Source organism: Rhododendron vialii, chromosome 11a (assembly GCF_030253575.1).
Source record: "Rhododendron vialii isolate Sample 1 chromosome 11a, ASM3025357v1".
NCBI lineage: Eukaryota > Viridiplantae > Streptophyta > Magnoliopsida > Ericales > Ericaceae > Rhododendron > Rhododendron vialii.
The window spans coordinates 13,724,691-13,747,648 of record NC_080567.1 but is presented as its reverse complement, the minus strand read 5'-3'; the positions used below and the strand labels follow the sequence as shown (position 1 = coordinate 13,747,648).

The 22,958-nt window shown below is 37.8% G+C and overlaps 1 protein-coding gene across 1 annotated transcript; it reads left to right on the top strand.

The window, feature by feature from the left end:
* The first annotated feature begins 6,033 nt into the window (after positions 1 to 6,033).
* Positions 6,034 to 7,362, top strand: LOC131307698 (RING-H2 finger protein ATL29-like). The gene has a single exon (XM_058334346.1). It carries the CDS (start codon positions 6,218 to 6,220, stop codon positions 7,100 to 7,102), a length of 885 nt encoding a protein of 294 aa, XP_058190329.1. The 5' UTR covers positions 6,034 to 6,217; the 3' UTR covers positions 7,103 to 7,362.
* The last annotated feature ends 15,596 nt before the right edge of the window (positions 7,363 to 22,958 follow it).

Here is a 22,958-nt window from a genome sequence, read left to right as displayed (position 1 = left end):
GCTTTCAAGTGACAAAAACATTATCCAATGGTTTATACTTTTCCTAGAAAGTGTATATATGTATACAGTCATGATTAGGGTAGGCTATTATATATATACGCCTAGAAAAATCTAGGAAAGGCTACTTATAGGTCAATAATAGGTTCAAGGCTATTACTTATGGAAGAAAAATTATGATGATGAATCATGGCCTTCTTGATATGACAATACATAATCATGGTTGTTTGGAATAACAAACTTGGTCTTGGTCTTGATTAGACAAGTCCATGGTAGTACTATTTTCTAGACAATAGGAAGTCTTATTTCTATTACTCAAAGGATAAAAATTACCCTACAAACTATTATTCAATGGGTAAAGAGATAATGATGAGAAAAGATATTCTTAAAAGAAATAATGATGAGTAATAAAGTCTTGAAATGACTAGTCATGAAAGTGAAATGATTTCCTAGTATAGGGTTGAAAAGGTTCAACTGAGGTATAGAAAGGTTCATTAGGTTCATCTAGGGTTAGGAAAATGTAACTAGGTTGAATGAGTACTTAGGTTTCTCTAACTAATCGGTTGGAAACTAATTATACTTGCCAAGTCGGATTTCTAGCCAAGAAATATAAATTAAATATTTTATTTAACTTGCTAGGAAAATATACAAGTGCTTCTACAAGCATACTTGTCTTTAGAAAATGACTAAATTGTCCGGGACAAAAAGATATAATTTTATAAGTGTCAAATCTAATTATGACGAATTATTAGAAATTAAAAAGGAATTTTAGAAGCAATTTCCAAGTAAATAAAAAAATTCAAATATTTAACGAAATTTTTGTTTATTTTCCAAAAATAAGGGTCGTTACATGCACAGTCTAAATTTTCACGTGGGCGGGTTGGTGCTCATTTAGGCAGAGTTTGAAAAGTTATGTGAGAAAAACGATGTCGTTTAAGAACTTTAAAAAGTTCTTTTTTTCTTTTTTACAAAAGGTAAGAAGATATCCCAAAAAATCTTTACGTTTCATCTTCATCTTCACGCCCAAAAGATTGATCGAGATCGAGAGAGAGAGAGAGAGAGAGAGAGAGAGAGAGAGAGAAGGCAAATCTCACAACTGGGTTCCAGCAGTACCCAATTATTTCTTCGACGACTGGCGGACTGTTCCACTAGTACCCAATTTTCATGTGGGCGAGCTGTAATCTTTATCGTTTATTGTAGTAGTGAAATTTAGTTATTTCGGATGTCTTTCAAGTATACGTTTGACACATTACATAAAAAAGCAATTATATTATTATGGCTTAGCCTTGTCTGAAAATGATTAAAATCCAATTGAGAAGCCACCATTGAAATTGAAATTCAATATAAATACAAAAATTCATGTGAAATGGTTAGTTTATAAAAAAAGTCTAAAGTTTGTCTATAATGTTACAATCTGCAGGTTGTAATAATTTTCATAAAAATACAAATCGCACACTATAACAAAAAACACTTCTACTAAATTTACTAGCTGAAACTAAAATTTTCGCCCCAAGAAAATCTTTTGGTGACCAACAACTAATTTTGATTGGCAAAAGATCTGTTGTCATATTTTTAAAATTTTTCAAACAATTTTAAACAATGTTTATATATGTATTTTTATATATTTTAATATCATGTTAATTGCATTTCAAAAAATTCAGCAAATTTTAAGGAAAAAAAAGTTTTCTCACTTTATGAAGTAAGTATAAATATTTTTGTTTTCCTAATGTAACAAAAGTTATTAGCTAGCTTAGTGGTAAAGGCTTGGAAAATCAACTAAGGGTGTGTGGGTTCGAAACTTGACAACGACAAGAAAAGATAGTCTAGTAAATACAAAGAAAAGATCACGCGCAATGATTTTTCATCTCAGTTTATGGTGTGATCATTTTGAACTTTCTATCACGGTTATAGACCGTGATCTAAAGTGACATACAATCACACCCAGAAAAGAGAAACGATCATGCCCAAGGGAAACAATCATGGCTTATAACCGTGATAAAAGATAAATGATCATGCCTTTTGGCCGTGATTGTTTCTCTCTTTCAATCACGGTTTATAACCGTGATAAAAGAGAGTGACTTACAATCACACCCAAATCCATCCTGGTAGCAGAAGCGTGATGAAAAACTTACAATCATGGTCAATAACTGTGATCTTTATGGTTTTATTGTAGTAGTGTTAATAATAACCATGAAGTTCTAATTATCTTATAGTGTCAGTATAAAGATAATTACCTCAAAACGGTCGTGTTCAACACACACATAAGTGTACTAGCTCAATGAGTTAGAACTACTATTTCTCGTAGTCAAGACAAACCTACTAAAACATATTGTACTACAATCCTACCAATGTTGTGTCCAGTTCCACCTAAAACTGTGAACCACATCTAATATTCAATAAAAATCAACGATCCAATCTTCTGTGTAGGTCGAATTCTGCACATCAGATTATCTATTTTGTAAAATAAGAGACACACATGCACAACATATAATAATATTATGCAGATATTGTCCATAAAATATTCTCATCAAAGGGAATAAAATTGATTATTAAATAAATAATTAAATATTACTCCCTCTATCCTATAAAGTTTGCATTTTCAGAAATGCGTGCCATTTTTAAATTGCACATATCTTTCAATCCATAATATTTTAGGCGATTTTTTGAACTTTGTTTAATTGAACAAATTAAAATCTATCAAACAAGATCCATATTACTTATAAAAAATATTAAGGATTAAAAGATACAATTAGTTTTTTCATAGGGCTGAAATAGTGAAAGTGCCAAACTTTATGGGATGGAGAGAGTAATCTATTACTACATAAAAGCATGATTTATAGTATAAATTTTTAACAACCAGATATGATACAGAATCAAACTCAAAGTAGAAAAATTTAAAACAAGCCATACTCAAAGTAGAAACTTGATATGGCGAAGGCATTTGATCGTATTGAATGGTTGTATTTAAAGGTGGTCCTTCGTAAATTTGGATTCGCCGATCAGTGGATTCGATGGGTCATGGCCTGTGTTTCCACGGTTTCGTTTGCTACAGTTATCAATGGTGAGAAAGGGGATCTTTTCCCCCATCTAGAGGAATTAGACAAGGTTGCCCGTTGTCTCCCTTCCTATTTATATTATGTGCAAAAGGTTTCCACTATACTTTAGACAATGATTTCAGATGGTGCTCTCCATGGTGTTAAGATTGGGCAACACTGCCCATCAATCTCTCATTTATTCTTCGCCGATGACTCAGTACTTTTTTGGGAGGCTACTGCTTCGAGCTGTCATGCTATTAATGAGGTTCTGCAAAAATATGAGGCGGCTTCTGGACAAATGGTGAATAGGGATAAATCGTCCTTGTTTTTCAGTCCGAACACCCCTAGTAATGTGAAGGAAGATATTTCTAACTTTCTTAATATTAAATGTCAAATTCAAGGTGGCAAATATTTGGGCTTACCTTCCATTATTGGTAAGTCCAAAACTGAGGTGTTTAAATACGTTAAAGACGGAGTCTTTAATAGGCTTCAAAGATGGAAGGATACTATTCTCAATATGGCAGGAAAGGAAGTTCTGATCAAGTCGGTGGCGTTAACTATGCCTAATTATGTGATGCAGTGTTTTCTTTTGCCTAAACGGGTTTGCAAGTATATTTGCTATGCTATTCGTAAATTCTGGTGGGGTTCTAAGAAGAGGAATGCAAAATCAACTGGGTTAATAGGAACAAGCTCTGTGATAATAAAACTGATGGTGGGCTTGGCTTTCACGATCTCTATGCTTTCAATCTTGCCTTCCTTGCGAAACAGGGCTGGCGTCTTTACAAGGTCCACATTCCATATTTCTAAAGCTTTTTAAAGGCAAGTATTTTTATAATAAGTCGTTTTGGGAAGCTTGTTAATTGCCCAAGCTCAGCTTCTTGGGCACGGCGCAACATTCTGGCAGGTCAAGCTATCCTTATTAAGGGCTAGAGATGGAATGTGGGGGATGGTTCTTCCATTGATGTTGGGCGCGATCCCTGGCTTCCAAGATCTCTCTCTTTTAAGGTGTTTAGTCCTCCCCCACCAGCCACTTCCCCCCATAGTCATATTCATCTTGTCTTAGATCTTATCAATAGCACTACCCATAGCTGGAATGTTTCATTAATTAAAGAGCTTTTTTCGAAGTCTGATGTGGAGTCAATCCTGTTAATCCCAATCAGTACACAAGGCTGCGGAGATAGAGGTTTATGGCACTTCACCAACAATGGGTCTTTTTCGGTGAAGCAGCTTATCGTTTGGCTAAACAAAGCAACCTACCTCGGCAATCACGAGAACGTGGTGAGTCAAGTTTGGGTATTCCTTCCGATTCTTTCTTGAAAACTTTGTGGTCTCTTCCAATCCCTAACAAAATCAAGATGTTTCTGTGGAGGTGTTCCCATAATGCGATTGATGTATTTGCTAATTTAAATCGTAAAGGTATCAATGTTTCTCCCTACTGCCCAAGGTGTAAGACCAGTTATGAAATGCTAGAACACTTGCTTTTCTAGTGCAAGCTATCGCGAGCGGTGTGGCTTGATTTCCCGTTTAGTTCTGTGGTTTCTTCTATGTGGATCTCTTTGATCAACTTTATGGATTGGTGGTATTCCTTCCCGCATAATTCTCATGCGTTTGATGCATTGGGGGATATGGGTGCTTTTTGTGCTTCTATTTGCTAGTTCATTTGGAATACAAGAAATCAAGTGCATTTTGATGGCCTTAGCTGGGATGGTACTATGATTCTAGAAAAGGCTTCAACCCTTTGTTCTGAATTTGAAGTTGTTCAGTTGTTGGTCATTCTCTCCAAAGCCCGGCTACTTCTGGGAGTGTTCCTATGTGGCATCCACCTTCTGCTGATGAAGTAAAATTTAATGTTGATGGGGCCGTTCAAAGGAAAAATGGTTCAGTTGGGGTCGGCATTGTGGCTCGTGATCATTTGGGGCAGATTGTGGGCGTGATGCCTTTCTCTTTTCCTGGGTTTTTATCTCCTAGAGCTGTAGAGGCTATGGCTTTCTAGGAAGCTTTGGTTTTTGCAGCTAATAGAGGCCTTTCAAAGTTTTTTGTGGAAGGTGATTCTCTCGAAGTTACTCAAGCAGGAAAATCTTTGGCGGATTGTAGTTCTATTCTATTGGATTGCTTAGTACTTCTGCCTTTATTTTCCTCTTATAGTTTCATGCATGTTAATCGTTCTTGTAATAGGGTAGCCCATTCATTGGCTAAGCGTTCCCTATTAGACATTAAACTAGAAAATTGGCGCGGGGGGGGGGGGGGGGGGGGCCGGTGGTCCTGTCCCTCATTGGCTAGCTAATCTTGCTTTGGATGATGTCCGGTCCTTCAACCAGATTCTTCGTTAATAAAATCTTCTCTTTTTCCGTAAAAAAAAAATTCTCAAAGACATTTATATGTAACCACTCTAAAATATTGCAACCTCTCGTAATTTTTTTCCTTTATAAATAATGTTACCAGAAAGATTAAGTGAATTAGCAGTACTATGAATAGAATGTAATTTGCTAGCAAAATTGGCAACAAAGATCTAACTTTGTGAAAAATAAAATTTAAATTCTCGTTTGAGGTGTAATGCCCGAATTTTTCCTTGAAATTTTAAGTAACTTACTTTAGGATAAAATATTTTGAAATGAATGGGAAGGATAGCGTCAACTAGACGGTGAACGAACCAATGGAGAATTTCCTTGAGCTCGAGCACGAATTTCTATTTGGACTCAAGCCGAGCTAAATTTAAAACAGGCCAATCTCGAAAGCCCTTAAGCTCGACTCATTTGCATTCCTAACTTGGACTAAACGAGACAACCGAATTGGCTACAAACCCAATTTGTTTGTTAATTGAAATTTTCTATGTGGAGAAAAAAATTCCTCATCCTTCTCACAAGGAATCGTTCAATGTCTCAGATTCTGACCGTTGATGCAAAACCACCATGTCCACGTAATCTCTACCCAAATTCATACACCCTTCCCTTTTAAGCTTTTTAAGCTCTAAAACACTTGCATTTTCCCCTTATTTCTCTCATCCTAAATCGCCACAAAACTAGCTAACATAAACAAAAATCTAAGTACCCAAAATAAAACATCCTCTTCTACCTCAAGTTCTTCATCCTTTTTCTCACATCCACCCAAAAAAAGTTACCTTTTCCCAGGCCGGACTAGCATTTTCCCGGCCACCCAATTAACTTTCTTCAATCCCTTTTCCGGCAATGACACCAGACTCTGTCGGTAACACGCAGCAAACGTATAGCTCCCCCCCGGTGACCATAATCCTCACCATAGTACTCCTTGTGCTTTTCTTTGTGGGTTTTTTCTCCATATACTTTTGCAGGTGTTTCTTGGAAAACCTAATCTATGGTTGGTATTTCCGGCGCAACAGTGCCGGAACCACGGTGGGCCCCGGGTGCACCGATGGTCGTCCGGGCCTGGACCCTTTGATCATCAACTCGTTTCCCACGTTCACATATTCAAGTGTCAAAGACTACAGGAAAGAAAAATACGGGTTAGAATGCGCCATTTGTCTCTCGGAGTTTGTAGGCGACGACGTTCTTCGCCTTCTGACTCCATGTTGCCACGTGTTTCACCAAGAGTGCATTGACCTCTGGTTCGAGTTACACAAAACATGTCCGGTGTGCCGGCGGAGCCTCGACTCCGTAGAGGAATCCTTTCAAAAGTCACCGGCCCCGCCGGCACATTACCACAGTCCCATGCATGAGATTAATGAGGATGAGCCATTGGAAGATACGTTCAGCATTACAATAAAGGACAACAATGACGAGGACAGGGGAGGACAAAGCGAGGGAGGGGTGGTGGCCACGAATAGCGCCACCCATACGAGTGATCAACAAATTGGTGATGGGCAAAAGAAGATGGAAAAATTTTCGAGGTCTCATTCCACCGGGCATTCGATAGTTAGGAGGGGCGAAGACAGGTTCACGTTGAGACTGCCTGAACATTTGCATGCAAAACTCGTAAGGGGGCATAATTGGACCGGAAGTTGCACCACTTTTGGAGAATTCAAGAGTAAAACGTCCGCCGGTAACGGTGGTTTTGGGGAGGTATCGGACTTTTCCGGTGATGTCAGGAGAGTGTAAATGTTCTTTGTTACTCTATTTTACTTATCAATTCGACCTCTCCATAATCTCTCATAGTTGGATGGCCAAGAAGTCCGCATATATATGGACACGAGGTAGATCGTATGAGGAAATACTTTATAATCATAGTAGGTATAGGATATTTTCCATTAAATGATATATGAATTTGCTAGTATAATTGATTAGCTTATTGTATGTAGCTTATGAAGTTTTGTTGGACAAATGAAATGAGCAACGGGGAGAGAATTTGCCGCTTTAGTTGCGTGATGGTTGACAATGGATGAATGACGTTTTTTCGGTCGCACGTTCAAACCTTTCCCTTTTTTCCTTTTGGGTTATCGATCGGGGTGCTTCGGATTCATGTATCAAGGGTTGAGGTCTGGTCGATTGATTGATGTGTGTTTTTTATGCGGTAAGACTTTAGAGAATCTGTTGAGCAAACTTTGGGAAAAGAAATGCATGTGTCCGACTAATTGGTTGTAGATTTTTTGCTCCTAATGAAATCGACTTCATGCTTTAGGGGAAACCCCATAAAGGCCATATTTTCAGGGCTGAAATCTAATATTCGAAAAAATGAGAGATGTTTGAGGACCAATTCCATGATCTTTGTACTCTATGATATCAACAATTTTTAATCATTCCTGCAAGTTCAAGCACTATCTCTGCCATAGAATAGGGAAAGCTCTGCCCTTTCGTTTTTATTCAAGAATTAAAAAGATAAGTACAAAAAAAAAAAAAAAAAGGCTCAACTCTTGCACCACAAAACCAAAGAAAATGGTGTCACGGTAGCATCATCTCTAGTACAGAATAGGGAAATCTCCACGCTTTCGTTTTTATCCAAGGATTAAAAAGATAAGTAAAAAAACAAAACCTCTAAGCTGAAAGAAACTCAGAATATCCAGTCCCTTCCTATTCTTCATCTTTAAGCACTTTAAGCACGATAGGCTAAGCAGCTGCTTTAGCCTGCTCACATGGGAAGGATGATATATAGGAATCGGTAACTCAATATGCCCAAAATGACCTGAAAGGTAACAATAACAAAACTTTAGCAGTGCTCCACAAAACCACAAGTTGGAAGCATGTGAATACATTTCGTTCGGACTTTTCAGCATAATTACCAGTAACAAACAACAAAAAACGTGAAAACTTAATACCTTCACATCTTCTAGGTTCTCTAGCACCACATGATTCACATCTTCCAGATTCAAGTGGCAAACCAAGGAATGGATTTGTAACCTGACTAGCATGGCTTATAGGGAAGTCATTGTTGGATGATGTGCAAAACTTACAAGGTGAAAGAAACTCAGAATATCCAGTACCTTCCTATTCTTCATCTTTAGGCAATTTAAACACGATAGGTTAGGCAGCCTCTTTAGCTCGCTCACATGGGAAGGATGATATATAGGAATCTGTAACTCGATATACCCGAAATGACCTGAAAGGAAACAATAATAAAACTTTGGCAGTGCTCCACAAAATCACAAACTGAAAGCATGTGAATACATTTCTTTTGGACTTTTCAATGTAATTACCCGTAACAAACAATAAAAAATGTAAAACTTAATACCTTCACATTTTCCAGGTTCTCCAGTACCACATGATGACTCACATCTTCCAGATTCAAGTGGCAAACTAAGGAATGGATTTGTAATCTGACTAGCATGGCTTATAGGGAAGTCATTGTTGGATGATGCACGCTAACGCGCGCGCGTGCACACACACAAACAAAAGATAAGGAATACTACCAAAATCTGTTCAGAATTGGCAGAAAAATGCATAAGTTCTGAATTAGTAAGCTTGATACGAGATCCCTTCATAGCCGATGTAAGCAAAATTTAATTATTAAAAACTTTTCCAAGGCCAAAGAAATTTCATTTCTCATATGATCTCACTAGAAGTCGTTCAGAAGATTATGTAAATAAGACCATCAATCAAATGCTAACTTTAGGACATTTTGTTCTGAAGAAGAGCAAACCACAGACTGATTCAATCCTTGTAGCTGCTTCATGGTTAGAAACAAGATGAAGAATTACTTTATGGAACAAAGGAAACAAAAGCTCTTATGTGGCATGGCTTAATTAACTAACTCCACTAGCCCTTTCTGAACAAATGATGTCAAAGAGTGTATGGGTTTACAATTTCCTCACGAGTTAACTACTAAAATAATAGAAATGCGTCACTCTAAGGAGATTCACAAAGATCACAGTTTTCAATGAAAACGTGATAAAAAGTGGTGCTTAAATTTTTTTTATCTCAGTTTAAGTCCAAAGCTAAGATAACTTTTAGAGCGAAATAAAAGACCTCGCTCTTGCAGCGACATAAAAGAAAAACAACTTCACCCTTGCGGCATGATAAAAGATTTTAGGTCCGAAAAAAATGAGAAAAGATCTTGCTCTTGTGTCGAGATAAAAGAGAAAAGATAAAATATTTTAGGGCGGAAAAGATTGAGATAAAATATCTTGCTCTTGTGGCGAGATAAAAGAGAAAAGACCTCACCCTTGTAGCATGATAAAAAAGAAAAAAAATCTCACCCTTGTGGCGTGATAAAAAATTTTAGGGCGGAAAATAATAAGATAAAAGATCTCGTTCTTGTGACGAGATAAAAGAGAAAAGACTTCACCCTCGTGGCATGATAAAAAACTTGAGCACGGAAAAAGAGTGAGATAAATGATCTTACTCTTGCGGCGAGATAAATAGCTTACCCATTTAGGCGAGTGGTCTGAATATTCACGTGGGCAGATTGGTACTCATTTAGGTGGGTTTTGAAAAGTTATGTGAGGAAAACGATGTCATTTAAAAACTTTGAAAAGTTCTCTGTTTTTTTTACAAAAGGTAAGAAGATAAGTTGTAATTACACTCACCCCAAAAAATCTTTACGTTTCATCTTCATCTTCATGCCCAAAAAGATTGAGAGAGAGAGAGAGAGAAGCCAAATCCTACGACTGGGTTCCACCAGTGCCCAGCTGTTTCTTCGACGACGGGCGAGTTGTTCCACTAGTGCCCGATTTTCACGTGGGCGAGCTGTGATCTTTATGATTTATTGTAGTAGTGAAACTTAGTTATTTCGGATGTCTTACAAATGTTTGACACATTAGGTAAAAATAATAATTATATTATTATGACTTAATCTTGTCTGAAAAGGATTAAAATCCAATTGGGAAGCCACCATTGAAATTGAAATTCAATATAAACACAAAATTCATGTGAAATGTTTAGTTTATAAAAAAAAAAATCTAAAAGTTTGTCCATAATGTTACAATTTGCAGGTTGTGATAATTTTCATAAAAATACAAAGTACACACTACAACAAAAAACACTGTTGTCTACTAAATTTACTTGCTAAAACTAAATTTTTCACCCCAAGAAAATCCTTTGGTGACAAACAACTAATTTTCATTGGCAAAAGATCTTTTTAAAATTTTTTAAACAATGTTTATATATGTATTTTTATATATTTTACTATCATGCTAATTGTATTTCAAAAAATTTAGCAAATTTTAAGGAAAAAAAAGTTTTCTCACTTTAGGAAGTAAGTATAAATATTTTTGTTTTCATAATGTAACATAAGTTCTTGGTTAGCGTAGTGGTAAGGGCTTGAGAAATCAACCAAGGGTGCGTTGGTTCGAAGCTTGACAATGACAAGAAAAGAGTCTTTAGTAAATACAAAGAAAAGATCACGCGCAATAGTTTTTCATCTCAGTTTATGGTGTGGTATGATCATTTTGAACTTTTAATCATGTTTATTACCTTGATTTAAAGTATTGGACTTACAATCACACCCAGAAAAAATCACGCCCAAGCAAAACAATCACGGCTTATAACCGTGATAAAAGAAAAACGATCACGCATTTTGACCGTGATTGTTTCTCTCCTTCAATCACAATTTATAACCGTGATAAAAGAGAGTGACTTACAATCACACCTAGATCCATCACGGTAGTAGGAGCGTGATGAAAAATTTATAATCACGGCCAATAGTTGTGCTCTTTATGATTTATTGTAGTGTAGTGATATAATGAAATTGAAGTTCAGAACGTAACTATCAATAAATGGGCAAACCTGGTGAATGGGAACATGTTGACATTGCCATGGTTAGAAAGTGCGAAGCGGAATCTTGTCTGGACTTAGCTCTAAAATCCTCTGCCAGCAGAAGTATGCTAGAGATCTACTAAAGAGATGCGGGATGCTCGAATGTAAGCCAATTTTTACTCCGATGGAGGCTAATGCCAGGGTGTATTCAGAAGAAGGAAAACACTAGGAGGATGCTACTATATATCGACAGCTTGCCAAATCAAATTTTATTCCTGTTATGGTCCCATCCCAAATTGTTGATGAGGGGCTTTCTTTCATCTCTTTTAGAGCATGCCTTCAATAAGATTATAAAAACTCAAACCAAGGGCTTGCCATGTATGAGAGAAATAAAACTACGCGAACTTTGGGGAAATAGAACTAAAAGTAGTTCAAGTTGCTTCACTTTGAAATGAATTTCATTTTTCTATTCCTTTCAGAAAAGTTAACACTTCAGATCAAGATTTCACTTTCAGCTTAAACAGCATGAACATATTTAAGGTTGAGTGATGCAGCGCAGCCTCCTTTTACAAGACTAAGTGCAAGAGATCACGAACTTGCTTATGTTAAATATTCTCTCTTTAAAACATAAACACAAATGGGTATGAACTAGAGGTACTCCCTCTTCAAACACACGATAATGAGAAAACTCTCAAATTTTTCTTTAATTCAATAACAACTTAGCCCTAAGGCTTACAACTTATTATATAGACTGAGAACCCTAACCTTAATTGAACCCTAATTCTTGTAGAACAAGAAAACATAAAATAGCAAACTAATAAACTATAATTGGAAAACTAAATACTCTAGAATACTTATTCCTAAAATTAAAACTCCCTAACAAAATTACTAAAACATAAAATATGAAAAACTAAATAATGCTATTTATTAAATTATTTTCAATTCCCATTCTGCATCATTCTCCCCGGCTTGAAGAAACTCGTCCTCGAGTTTATAAAGTTGGATCTGCCGTAACTTATCTGCATCAATCTTGTACCTCAAATTAATTTTTCGGACCCCAAAACTGTAAAGATGAGTTTGAAAAAATAAAAGCAATCTTGTTTGACACAACTTGCTCTAAGTACACAAACCAAATATTCTTCTTCACAACAACTTTAGTATATTCCCAAAAAGAATCCTCAAATTGATTACCCCAACCAATCTCACCACCTTCAAGCATGGCAACAACTTTTTTTTGCAATATTTTCTGAATTTTTCCTTTTGTAATTTTCTCCCCCAGTTCTTTGTCAAAAACTGGTGGTTTACTCCAATCCACAATTGGATCTGGAATAATATTTGATGTGAATGGCCACTCAATGGTAGCTTCATTCACCATTGTCCTCCCCCTCGTCTGATAATTACCAGCCAAAGGTTTGGTGATAGAAACATCATCCGACACCTCCTCCTCTTTCGGAAACCGAGGTTGAAATGGACGACGGCGAGGCTAGTTTGCAACTTCTAGAGTCTCAAGACGTTGAACAACCGTCTCAAGTTCCGCTCTTAGCCGTTGAAACCCTTCCTCCATTCGAGGATCTCGAGCAACTTCATCTCGCTCATAGACTTCATCAACATAAGCTGTATGACGTCCTTTTCCACCTCGACCTCCAGCACGTCCTCCGACCATAGTCAGGATTGGAACGAGAGCTCTAATACCAATTGATGCAGCGCAGCCTCCTTTTACGAAATTATTTACAAGAAGAGATCACGAACTTGCTTATGTTAAATATTCTCTCTTTAAAACATAAACACAAATGGGTATGAACTAGAGGTACTCCCTCTTCGAACACACGATAATGAGAAAACTCTCAAATTTTTCTTTAATTTAATAACAACTTAGCCCTAAGGCTTACAAGTTATTATATAGACTGAGAACCCTAACCTTAATTGAACCCTAATTCTTGTAGAACAAGAAAACATAAAATAGCAAACTAATAAACTATAATTGGAAAACTACATATTCTAGAATACTTATTCCTAAAATTAAAACTCCCTAACAAAATTACTAAAACATAAAATATGGAAAACTAAATAATGCTATTTATTAAATTATTTTCAATTCACATTCTCCATCATTGAGGGACCGCACTTAAATAGGTAACGGGGTACGTCTTAAATCATCAAGACTTATACATCCATACTGAAACAAATTTGTTCATAGAATCAAAAGACTTGCATCTATAATGAAATGAATCTGTTCATAACATTAAGACTTTCACGTTTTTTGTTGTTTGTTACTGGTGATTACGCTGAAAAGTCTGAGAGAAATGTATTCACATGCTTTCAGCTTGTGGTTTTGTGGAGTACTGCTAAAGTTTTGTTATTGTTACCTTTCAAGTCATTTTGGGTATATTGAGTTACCGATTCCTATATATCATCCTTCCCATGTGAGTGAGCTAGAGCAGCTACTTAGCCTATCGTGTTTAAAGTGCTTAAAGATGAAGAATAGGAAGGTACTGCATATTTTTAGTTTCTTTTAGCTTACAAGTTTTGTTTTTGTACACATCTTTTTGTTAACATTTTTAAAATTATAGATACTTTATGGCACGGATTTTTAGAGGAATTAAAAATTATATGTGTAATATATTTTTGCCTTACTTTTATATTCGACATATCGCTCAGAGTCTCGTGGTCCATTTTTTTTGAAAAAAAATCTGTTGACGTAAGCGTATCATATCATGGCCGTACCTCGTACCTATATCCGGGCTTCTTAAAGTAGAATTAGTTTAGGTAAGCTACAACTGATCAGGTAGCGAACGACATGTTGTTTTGAAATCACATGCCCAATTGTAGTTTTCATGAATACACCACCTTTCCCCATTTATGTGGGATCTTGATAAGATCAAAGGCCAAAGCAAAATAGTTTCTTGAAATTCCGCAAATGATGTAATCTGGTTGGACCACTCATAGAGAAAATGCTAAGAAAAAGCTTCAGTGTGATCAGATAAAGACAGTTCTTGCCTATTAAAAAATAAAGGATGATTAAGAAGAAATATGCTTTCGGGGATCTTAAATTGGTTGACCAATTTAGCTGAGATGCGTATGCAATTTTAGCAGGGTGATTTGTGTCTTGATAGAGTTGTGGGATCGCTTTCCTGCGTTTGTTGTTTAGAGTTTTTCCTTGCGGTTTATTGAGATTGTGCAAATGTTTCTTTTGTTATCTAGGAGTACAAGGTGCTACCAATGAATTACAAAGCTTATGATGTTTTCCTTGTTGGTGTCGAAGAGAATTTCCAATCGATGGTGGGTTTTGTTGGCGTGGTGTTTGCAAGCGTATTCCCTATTTACCGTTTGAGCAGTGTTTGAAGACAAGATTGCTGGGCTCGGAAGAGATGCCTCAGGGACTTGGAACAAGTTGGTTATTTAATTCAGTGTTTTGGTAGATTGATTTTGTTTTGGAGGTGTTTTCTTGCGATGGTGAGTTTTGTATTTAGAGGCCACATGTGAAGACCCATAATCTTTGTATTTGATTAAATTGATTGGAATCTAGGGCACTCTCGATTAAGGTTGTTAACTTAGTCATGTCTTAGGAATGTGATTCTATGGTCGGTAATGTGTATCTGTAAGAGAATCTGGACGATGTGAACAATTTACATTGTCAAGCCCTCGATTTTTAACTTAATTAAATAATATATTTCAATAAAAGAGACTCGCATATCATATACGTTAACCAAAAGAGTTTGCCCTGCCAATTTAGTTTCCAAACAAGTCCCCAAGTTTAGAAATTTTACAATCTTGGCACTCCGGCCCCAAATAGATCTTAAGTGCTTGTACGATCAAACCGTTAAGTTACAAACTGTTTAGTCAAAAGGAATTTCTATAATGAATAGTTACAAACTCATCTTTACCAAAAGAAAGTCAATTACAAAAGATGATTAAGTAACTAAAGCAAGATTGGGTTGAGCTACAAGCCCAGTAGGAAAATCTTTACCAATTCTATGTGCAAACATGAAGACGAGTGCAGAGAGATGAAAACATGAAGGTATAACTCGATCGATAAATAGGAATCATTTCAAAGGGATGCCAATCATTCATAACAATCATTTTAAGACTTGCCACTATCACCAATTAACCACATTGTTCGTAAGACTCGAGCAACACTATGGTTCGACACGACTCTTTATCACTAAACTCCACCATCGGTATTTCCACCCCTTGCGTTACCGTATTGCACTACAAGAGTCATCGTATTACCACCCCTAGCGTTACGGTGTGCACCAACATCTAGGATCTCCGTATTACCACCCCATGCGTTACGAGACCATCTAAGTCTTCGTATTTCCACCCCTTGCGTTACGAGACTTCCTAAATCGGCCACCGACCCAAACAACTATTTCCTCACTCAATATACAAGTTAAAGCTTTTCAAAATCCACGTTCATTCATAAAGTATGTCACGACATGCCAACAATATCACAATATACAACAAAAGTTCACAAACAGTCATTCATTCGCAAGTTGCATATATCTTATTGACACTTTAACCAAGTAAGCTATTATCAATTCCTTACTAACGAAAGGCCAACGGGTTGAAAATAACATCTACTAATTATAGAAAGTCATAATGACAAAATAAGGATCATAGGAGTAGCCAATGGATGTTAGGAGACCGACACACCCCCACTCTAACAGTCATAACTTTTTGTGTACTTAGATTCATTAGGTGATTTTGATGGCAATGGAAAGCTAATTTCAAGACCTTTGAATCGATATAAAATTTGTATGAATCCGACATCGGACGAGAAAGTTATGGCCATTTGAAGTTGGGCTGAAACCCGAAAGACGAGCAAAAACTCCAGAGAAGGGAGGGATCGATCCCCCAATCACCAAGGATCGATCCCTGGGCTTGCTGGACCAGAAATGAAAGGGGGGGTCGATCCCCCAAGTTTAGGGATGGATCCCTACGCGATTTGGGCGATTTTCTACAGATTTCTGACAGCTTTCGAATGAACCAAGGGAGACAATCAATGATCGATTCTTGCATCAAATCAACATATAAACACATAAAAGAGGTAAAGAAATCCCTACCTCGCGACGATAACCAAGATCTACAAGATTTGAGCAAGCCCTAGCTTCTTCGAACCTCAAAACTTCGATTCGAGCCTTACCAGGTGAAACCCAAGGATTTTCAAGCTTAGGAACGAGATTGCAAGGACAAAGGGAGGTTGATTCTTGGATTTCTTGAGTGATGGAGTGGAGTTTTGTGAGATAGCAAGAGAGAGAGAGAGAGAGAGAGAGAGAGAGAGAGAGAGATCGGTAGAGAGAGAGAGAGAGAACACGTGAGGGAGAGAGAGATACAAGGGAGAAATAGCAAGAGAGAGAGAGAGAGAGAGAGAGAACACGTGAGGGAGAGAGAGATACATGGGAGAAATTGTATCTCCTACACACACACACACACCCCTTATATACTCCCATATCTTTAAACTACACATCCACTCCCTCAATCTTCTATTCTTCCACTTAAATCCTCAAATCAAATAATCACCAATTAAACCATACTTTCCAAATTTGCCCTTTAATAAACATTTCAATAATTAACGAAATTTCCGAGTCTCTACCGTCTATCCTCCTTAAAGAAATTTCGTCCCGAAATTTACAACTCAAGCCAATCAAGATGGTGCATCAAATCATTATGCTCATACGATAACTCATATAAGCAGACAACAAGGTAACAATCATAAAGTTAAAACTTAGAACTAACATTGGTTAATTTGAAAACAAATGCGGATACTTCTCTCTGACTTCGTCCTCCCTTTCCCACGTCGACTCTTCCTTTCCGCGTGTACTCCAAAGAACTCGCACTAACGGTATGGTTTTACCCCTCAAAACTTGCTCGCGCGAATCTAGGATACGTATCGGCTCCTCTCCATAGGATGAGTCGGCTTCCAACTCAAGTTCGGACCACTCTAAAACGTGTGACAGATTTGGCTCGTACTTCCGCAACATCGATACATGGAACACATTATGAACGTCCGATAGCCTAGGTGGTAAAGCCAATCGATATGCCACTTCCCCGATCATTTCGATAATATCAAACGGCCCGATAAAACGCAGTGAAAGTTTGCCCCTTTGCCCAAAATGAGATAATCCCCGATGCGGCGACACCTTAAGAAATATGTGATCCCCTACTTCAAACGATAACGGTCGGCGACGACGGTCGGCATAACTCTTTTGCCTACTTTGAGCGGTTAACAATCGTTGATGAATCACTTTGACTTGCTCGGTGGTTCTCCTTTGTGCTTCAAGAAGACTTTGACGAATCGCTTTTATACTCTCGGAGGTTTCTTGGATCAATTCCGGTCCAACCAATGTAGCCTCGCCCAACTCGGTCCAACAAACGGGTGATCGACATGGTCTCAAAGTATTCAAACCAACATGCTCTGAAACCAATTTGTCATGCCCTCGATTTTTAACTTAATTAAATAATATATTTCAATAAAAAAGACTCGCATATCATATACGTTAACCAAAAGAGTTTGCCCCGCCAATTTAGTTTCCAAACAAGTCCCCAAGTTTAGAAATTTTACAATCTTGGCACTCCGGCCCCAAATAGATCTTAAGTGCTTGTACGATCAAACCGTTAAGTTACAAACTATTCAGTCAAAAGGAATTTCTATAATGAATAGTTACAAACTCATCTTTACCAAAAGAAAGTCAATTACAAAAGATGATTAAGTAACTAAAGCAAAGTTAGCTCCCAAAAGTCTTTCACTGTCTAGCACACGATACATGCAACCTATTGCCCGACGTTTGAACCTGAAAAGAAAGATTGGGTTGAGCTACAAGCCCAGTAGGAAAATCTTTACCAATTCTATGGGCAAACATGAAAACGAGGGCAGAGAGATGAAAACATGAAGGTATAACTCGATCAATAAATAGGAATCATTTCAAAGGGATGCCAATCATTCATAACAATCATTTTAAGACTTGCCACTATCACCAATTAACCACATTGTTCATAAGACTCGAGCAACACTATGGTTCGACACGACTCTTTATCACTAAACTCCACCATCGGTATTTCCACCCCTTGCGTTACCGTATTGCACTACAAGAGTCATCGTATTACCACCCCTAGCGTTACGGTGTGCACCAACATCTAGGATCTCTGTATTACCACCCCATGAGTTACGAGACCATCTAAGTCTTTGTATTTCCACCCCTTGCGTTACGAGACTTCCTAAATCGGCCACCGACCCAAACAACTATTTCCTCACTCAACATACAAGTTAAAGCTTTTCAAAATCCACATTCATTCATAAAGGATGTCACGACATGCCAACAATATCACATTATACCACAAAAGTTCACAAACAGTCATTCATTCGCAAGTTGCATCTTATTGACACTTTAACCAAGTAAGCTATTATCAATTCCTTACTAACGAAAGGCCAACGGGTCGAAAATTACATCTACTAATTATAGAAAGTCATAATGACAAAATAAGGATTATAGGAGTAGCCAATGGATGTTAGGAGACCGACACACCCCCACTCTAACAGTCATAACTTTTTGTGTACTTATATTCATTAGGTGATTTTGATGGCAATGGAAAGCTAATTTCAAGACCTTCGAATCGATATAAAATTTATATGAATCCGACATCGGACGAGAAAGTTATGGACGTTTGAAGTTGGGATGAAACCCGAAAGACGAGCAGAAACTCCAGAGAAGGGAGGGATCGATCCCCCCATCACCAAGGCTCGATCCCTGGGCTTGCTGGAACAGAAATGAAAGGGGGGGTCGATCCCCCAAGTTTAGGGATGGATCCCTACGCGATTTGGGCGATTTTCTACAGATTTCTGACAGCTTTCGAATGAACCAAGGGAGACAATCAATGATCGATTCTTGCATCAAATCAACATATAAACACATAAAAGAGGTAAAGAAATCCCTACCTCGCGACGATAACCAAGATCTACAAGATTTGAGCAAGTCCTAGCTTCTTCGAACCTCAAAACTTCGATTCGAGCCTTACCAGGTGAAACCCAAGGATTTTCAAGCTTAGGAACGAGATTGCAAGGCCAAAGGGAGGTTGATTCTTGGATTTCTTGAGTGATGGAGTGGAGTTTTGTGAGATTGCAAGAGAGAGAGAGAGAGAGAGAGAGAGAGAACACGTGAGGGAGAGAGAGATACAAGGGAGAAATAGCAGGAGAGAGAGAGAGAGAACACGTGAGGGAGAGAGAGATACATGGGAGAAATTGTATCTCCTACACACACACACCCCTTATATACTCCCATATCTTTAAACTACACATCCACTCCCTCAATCTTCTATTCTTCCACTTAAATCCTCAAATCAAATAATCACCAATTAAACCATACTTTCCAAATTTTCCCTTTAATAAACATTTCAATAATTAACGAAATTTCCGAGTCTCTACAGTCTATCCTCCTTAAAGAAATTTCGTCTCGAAATTTACAACTCAAGCCAATCAAGATGGTGCATCAAATCATTATGCTCATACGATAACTCATATAACCAGACAACAAGGTAACAATCATAAAGTTAAAACTTAGAACTCACATTGGTTAATTTGAAAACAAATGCGGATACTTCTCTCTGACTTCGTCCTCCCTTTCCCACGTCGACTCTTCCTTTCCGAGTGTACTCCAAAGAACTCGCACTAACGGTATGGTTTTACCCCTCAAAACTTGCTCGCGCGAATCTAGGATACGTATCGGCTCCTCTCCATAGGATGCGTTGGCTTCCAACTCAAGTTCAGACCACTCTAAAACGTGTGACGGATTTGGCTCGTACTTCTGCAACATCGATACATGGAACACATTATGAACGCCCGATAGCCTCGGTGGTAAAGCCAATCGATATGCCACTTCCCCGATCTTGCCGATAATATCAAACGGCCCGATAAAACGCGGTGAAAGTTTGCCCCTTTGCCCAAAACGAGATAATCCCCGATGCGGCGACACCTTAAGAAATATGTGATCCCCTACTTCAAACGATAACGGTCGGCGACGACGGTCGGCATAACTCTTTTGCCTACTTTGAGCGGTTAACAATCGTTGACGAATCACTTTGACTTGCTCGGTGGTTCTCCTTTGTGCTTCAAGATGACTTTGACGAATCGCTTTTATACTCTCGGAGGTTTCTTGGATCAATTCCGGTCCAACCAATGTAGCCTCGCCCCACTCGGTCCAACAAACGGGTGATCAACATGGTCTTAAAGTATTCAAACCTAGATGCTCTGAAACCAATTTGTCATGCCCTCGATTTTTAACTTAATTAAATAATATATTTCAATAAAAAAGACTCGCATATCATATACGTTAACCAAAAGAGTTTGCCCCGCCAATTTAGTTTCCAAACAAGTCCCCAAGTTTAGAAATTTTACAATCTTGGCACTCCGGCCCCAAATAGATCTTAAGTGCTTGTACGATCAAACAGTTAAGTTACAAACTATTCAGTCAAAAGGAATTTCTATAATGAATAGTTACAAACTCATCTTTACCAAAAGAAAGTCAATTACAAAAGATGATTAAGTAACTAAAGCAAAGTTAGCTCCCAAAAGTCTTTCACTGTCTAGCACACGATACATGCAACCTATTGCCCGACGTTTGAACCTAAAAAGAAAGATTGGGTTGAGCTACAAGCCCAGTAGGAAAATCTTTACCAATTCTATGTGCAAACATGAAGACAAGTGCAGAGAGATGAAAACATGAAGGTATAACTCGATCGATAAATAGGAATCATTTCAAAGGGATGCCAATCATTCATAACAATCATTTTAAGACTTGCCACTATCACCAATTAACCACATTGTTCATAAGACTCGAGCAACACTATGGTTCGACACGACTCTTTATCACTAAACTCCACCATCGGTATTTCCACCCCTTGCGTTACCGTATTGCACTACAAGAGTCATCGTATTACCGCCCCTAGCGTTACGATGTGCACCAACATCTAGGATCTCCGTATTATCACCCCATGCGTTACGAGACCATCTAAGTCTTCGTATTTCCACCCCTTGCGTTACGAGACTTCCTAAATCGGCCACCCACCCAAACAACTATTTCCTCACTCAACATACAAGTTAAAGCTTTTCAAAATCCACATTCATTCATAAAGTATGTCACGACATGCCAACAATATCACAATATACCACAAACGTTCACAAACAGTCATTCATTCGCAAGTTGCATCTTATTGAACTTTAACCAAGTAAGCTATTATCCATTCCTTACTAACGGAAGGCCAACGGGTCGATAATAACATCTACTAATCATAGAAAGCCATAATGACAAAATAAGGATCATAGGAGTAGCCAATGGATGTTAGGAGACCGACACACCCCCACTCTAACAGTCATAACTTTTTGTTTACTTACAGTCTTTAGATAATTTTGATGGCAATGGAAAGCTAATTTCAAGACCTTCGAATCGATATAAAATTTGTATGAATCCGACATCGGACAAGAAAGTTATGGCCGTTTGAAGTTGGGCTGAAACCCGAAAGACGAGCAGAAACTCCAGAGAAGGGAGGGATCGATCCCCCCATCACCAGGGATCGATCCCTGGGCTTGCTGGACCAGAAATGAAAGGGGGGGTCGATCCCCCAAGTTTAGGGATGGATCCCTATGCGATTTGGGCGATTTTCTGCAGATTTCTGACAGCTTTCGAATGAACCAAGGGAGACAATCAATGATCGATTCTTGCATCAAATCAACTTATAAACACATAAAAGAGGTAAAGAAATCCCTACCTCGCGACGATAACCAAGATCTACAAGATTTGAGCAAGCCCTAGCTTCTTCGAACCTCAAAACTTCGATTCGAACCTTACCCGGCGAAACCCAAGGATTTTCAAGCTTAGGAACGAGATTGCAAGGCCGAAGGGAGGTTGATTCTTAGATTTCTTGAGTGATGGAGTGGAGTTTTGTGAGATAGCAAGAGAGAGAGAGAGATCGGTAGAGAGAGAGAGAGAACACGTGAGGGAGAGAGAGATACAAGGGAGAAATTGTATCTCTTACACACACACCCACCCTTATATACTCCCATATCTTTAAACTACACATCCACTCCCTCAATCTTCTATTGTTCCACCTAAATCCTCAAATCAAATAATCACCAATTAAACCATACTTTCCAAATTTGCCCTTTAATAAACATTTCAATAATTAACGAAATTTCTGGGTCTCTACATACATTGTCACTGGATGCTATTTCAGATGTGTTGTGTCTTGTTCCAATATTCGTTGCCTTCTTTCAAGAGAGTTTTTAGTATGAACTTGGAGTTGGTTATAAGAAAGAGCACTGAATAAAAAATAGGTTTATGGTTTTAAACTATGTAAATAATGAAACAAAGTGCATGTGTTTGAATTACGTTCAAAGACACAAATTCCATCACATTTACGAATTAGCACCTTTTATAAAGTATGGTGACGCAAATTTAGGCCTACCAGTATTTGCTTGGTTACTATCATCATCGTGATAGATGGACATCATTGGAAGTGATGGTGTATGCTGAATTTGGATGTTTTTTAGAATGCAAGTCATTTGAACAAAAACACGAATATATTTCATGCATAGAAGATCAAACAACAAAATTGATCAAGTTGGATTTGAAGGTCTAAATTAAATAATAGAAATTGGTGGAAGAATAATTGAGGTACAAGAAAATTGCTATAGATTGTGACCTAATCCACGACAACTTACAGGGATGGAAAATGATTCCATGCCAGAAAATCTATTCTTTGTGTACCTATTCCACCAAATCATGTACTAAGATTCTTTGGTTTGGCTGTAGTTGCATCAGAAAATCCTATAGCCACA

Coding starts and splice junctions, on each gene's coding strand:
- LOC131307698 (XM_058334346.1), top strand. CDS start 6,218: ATGACACCAGACTCTGTCGGTAACACGCAGCAAACGTATAGCTCCCCC.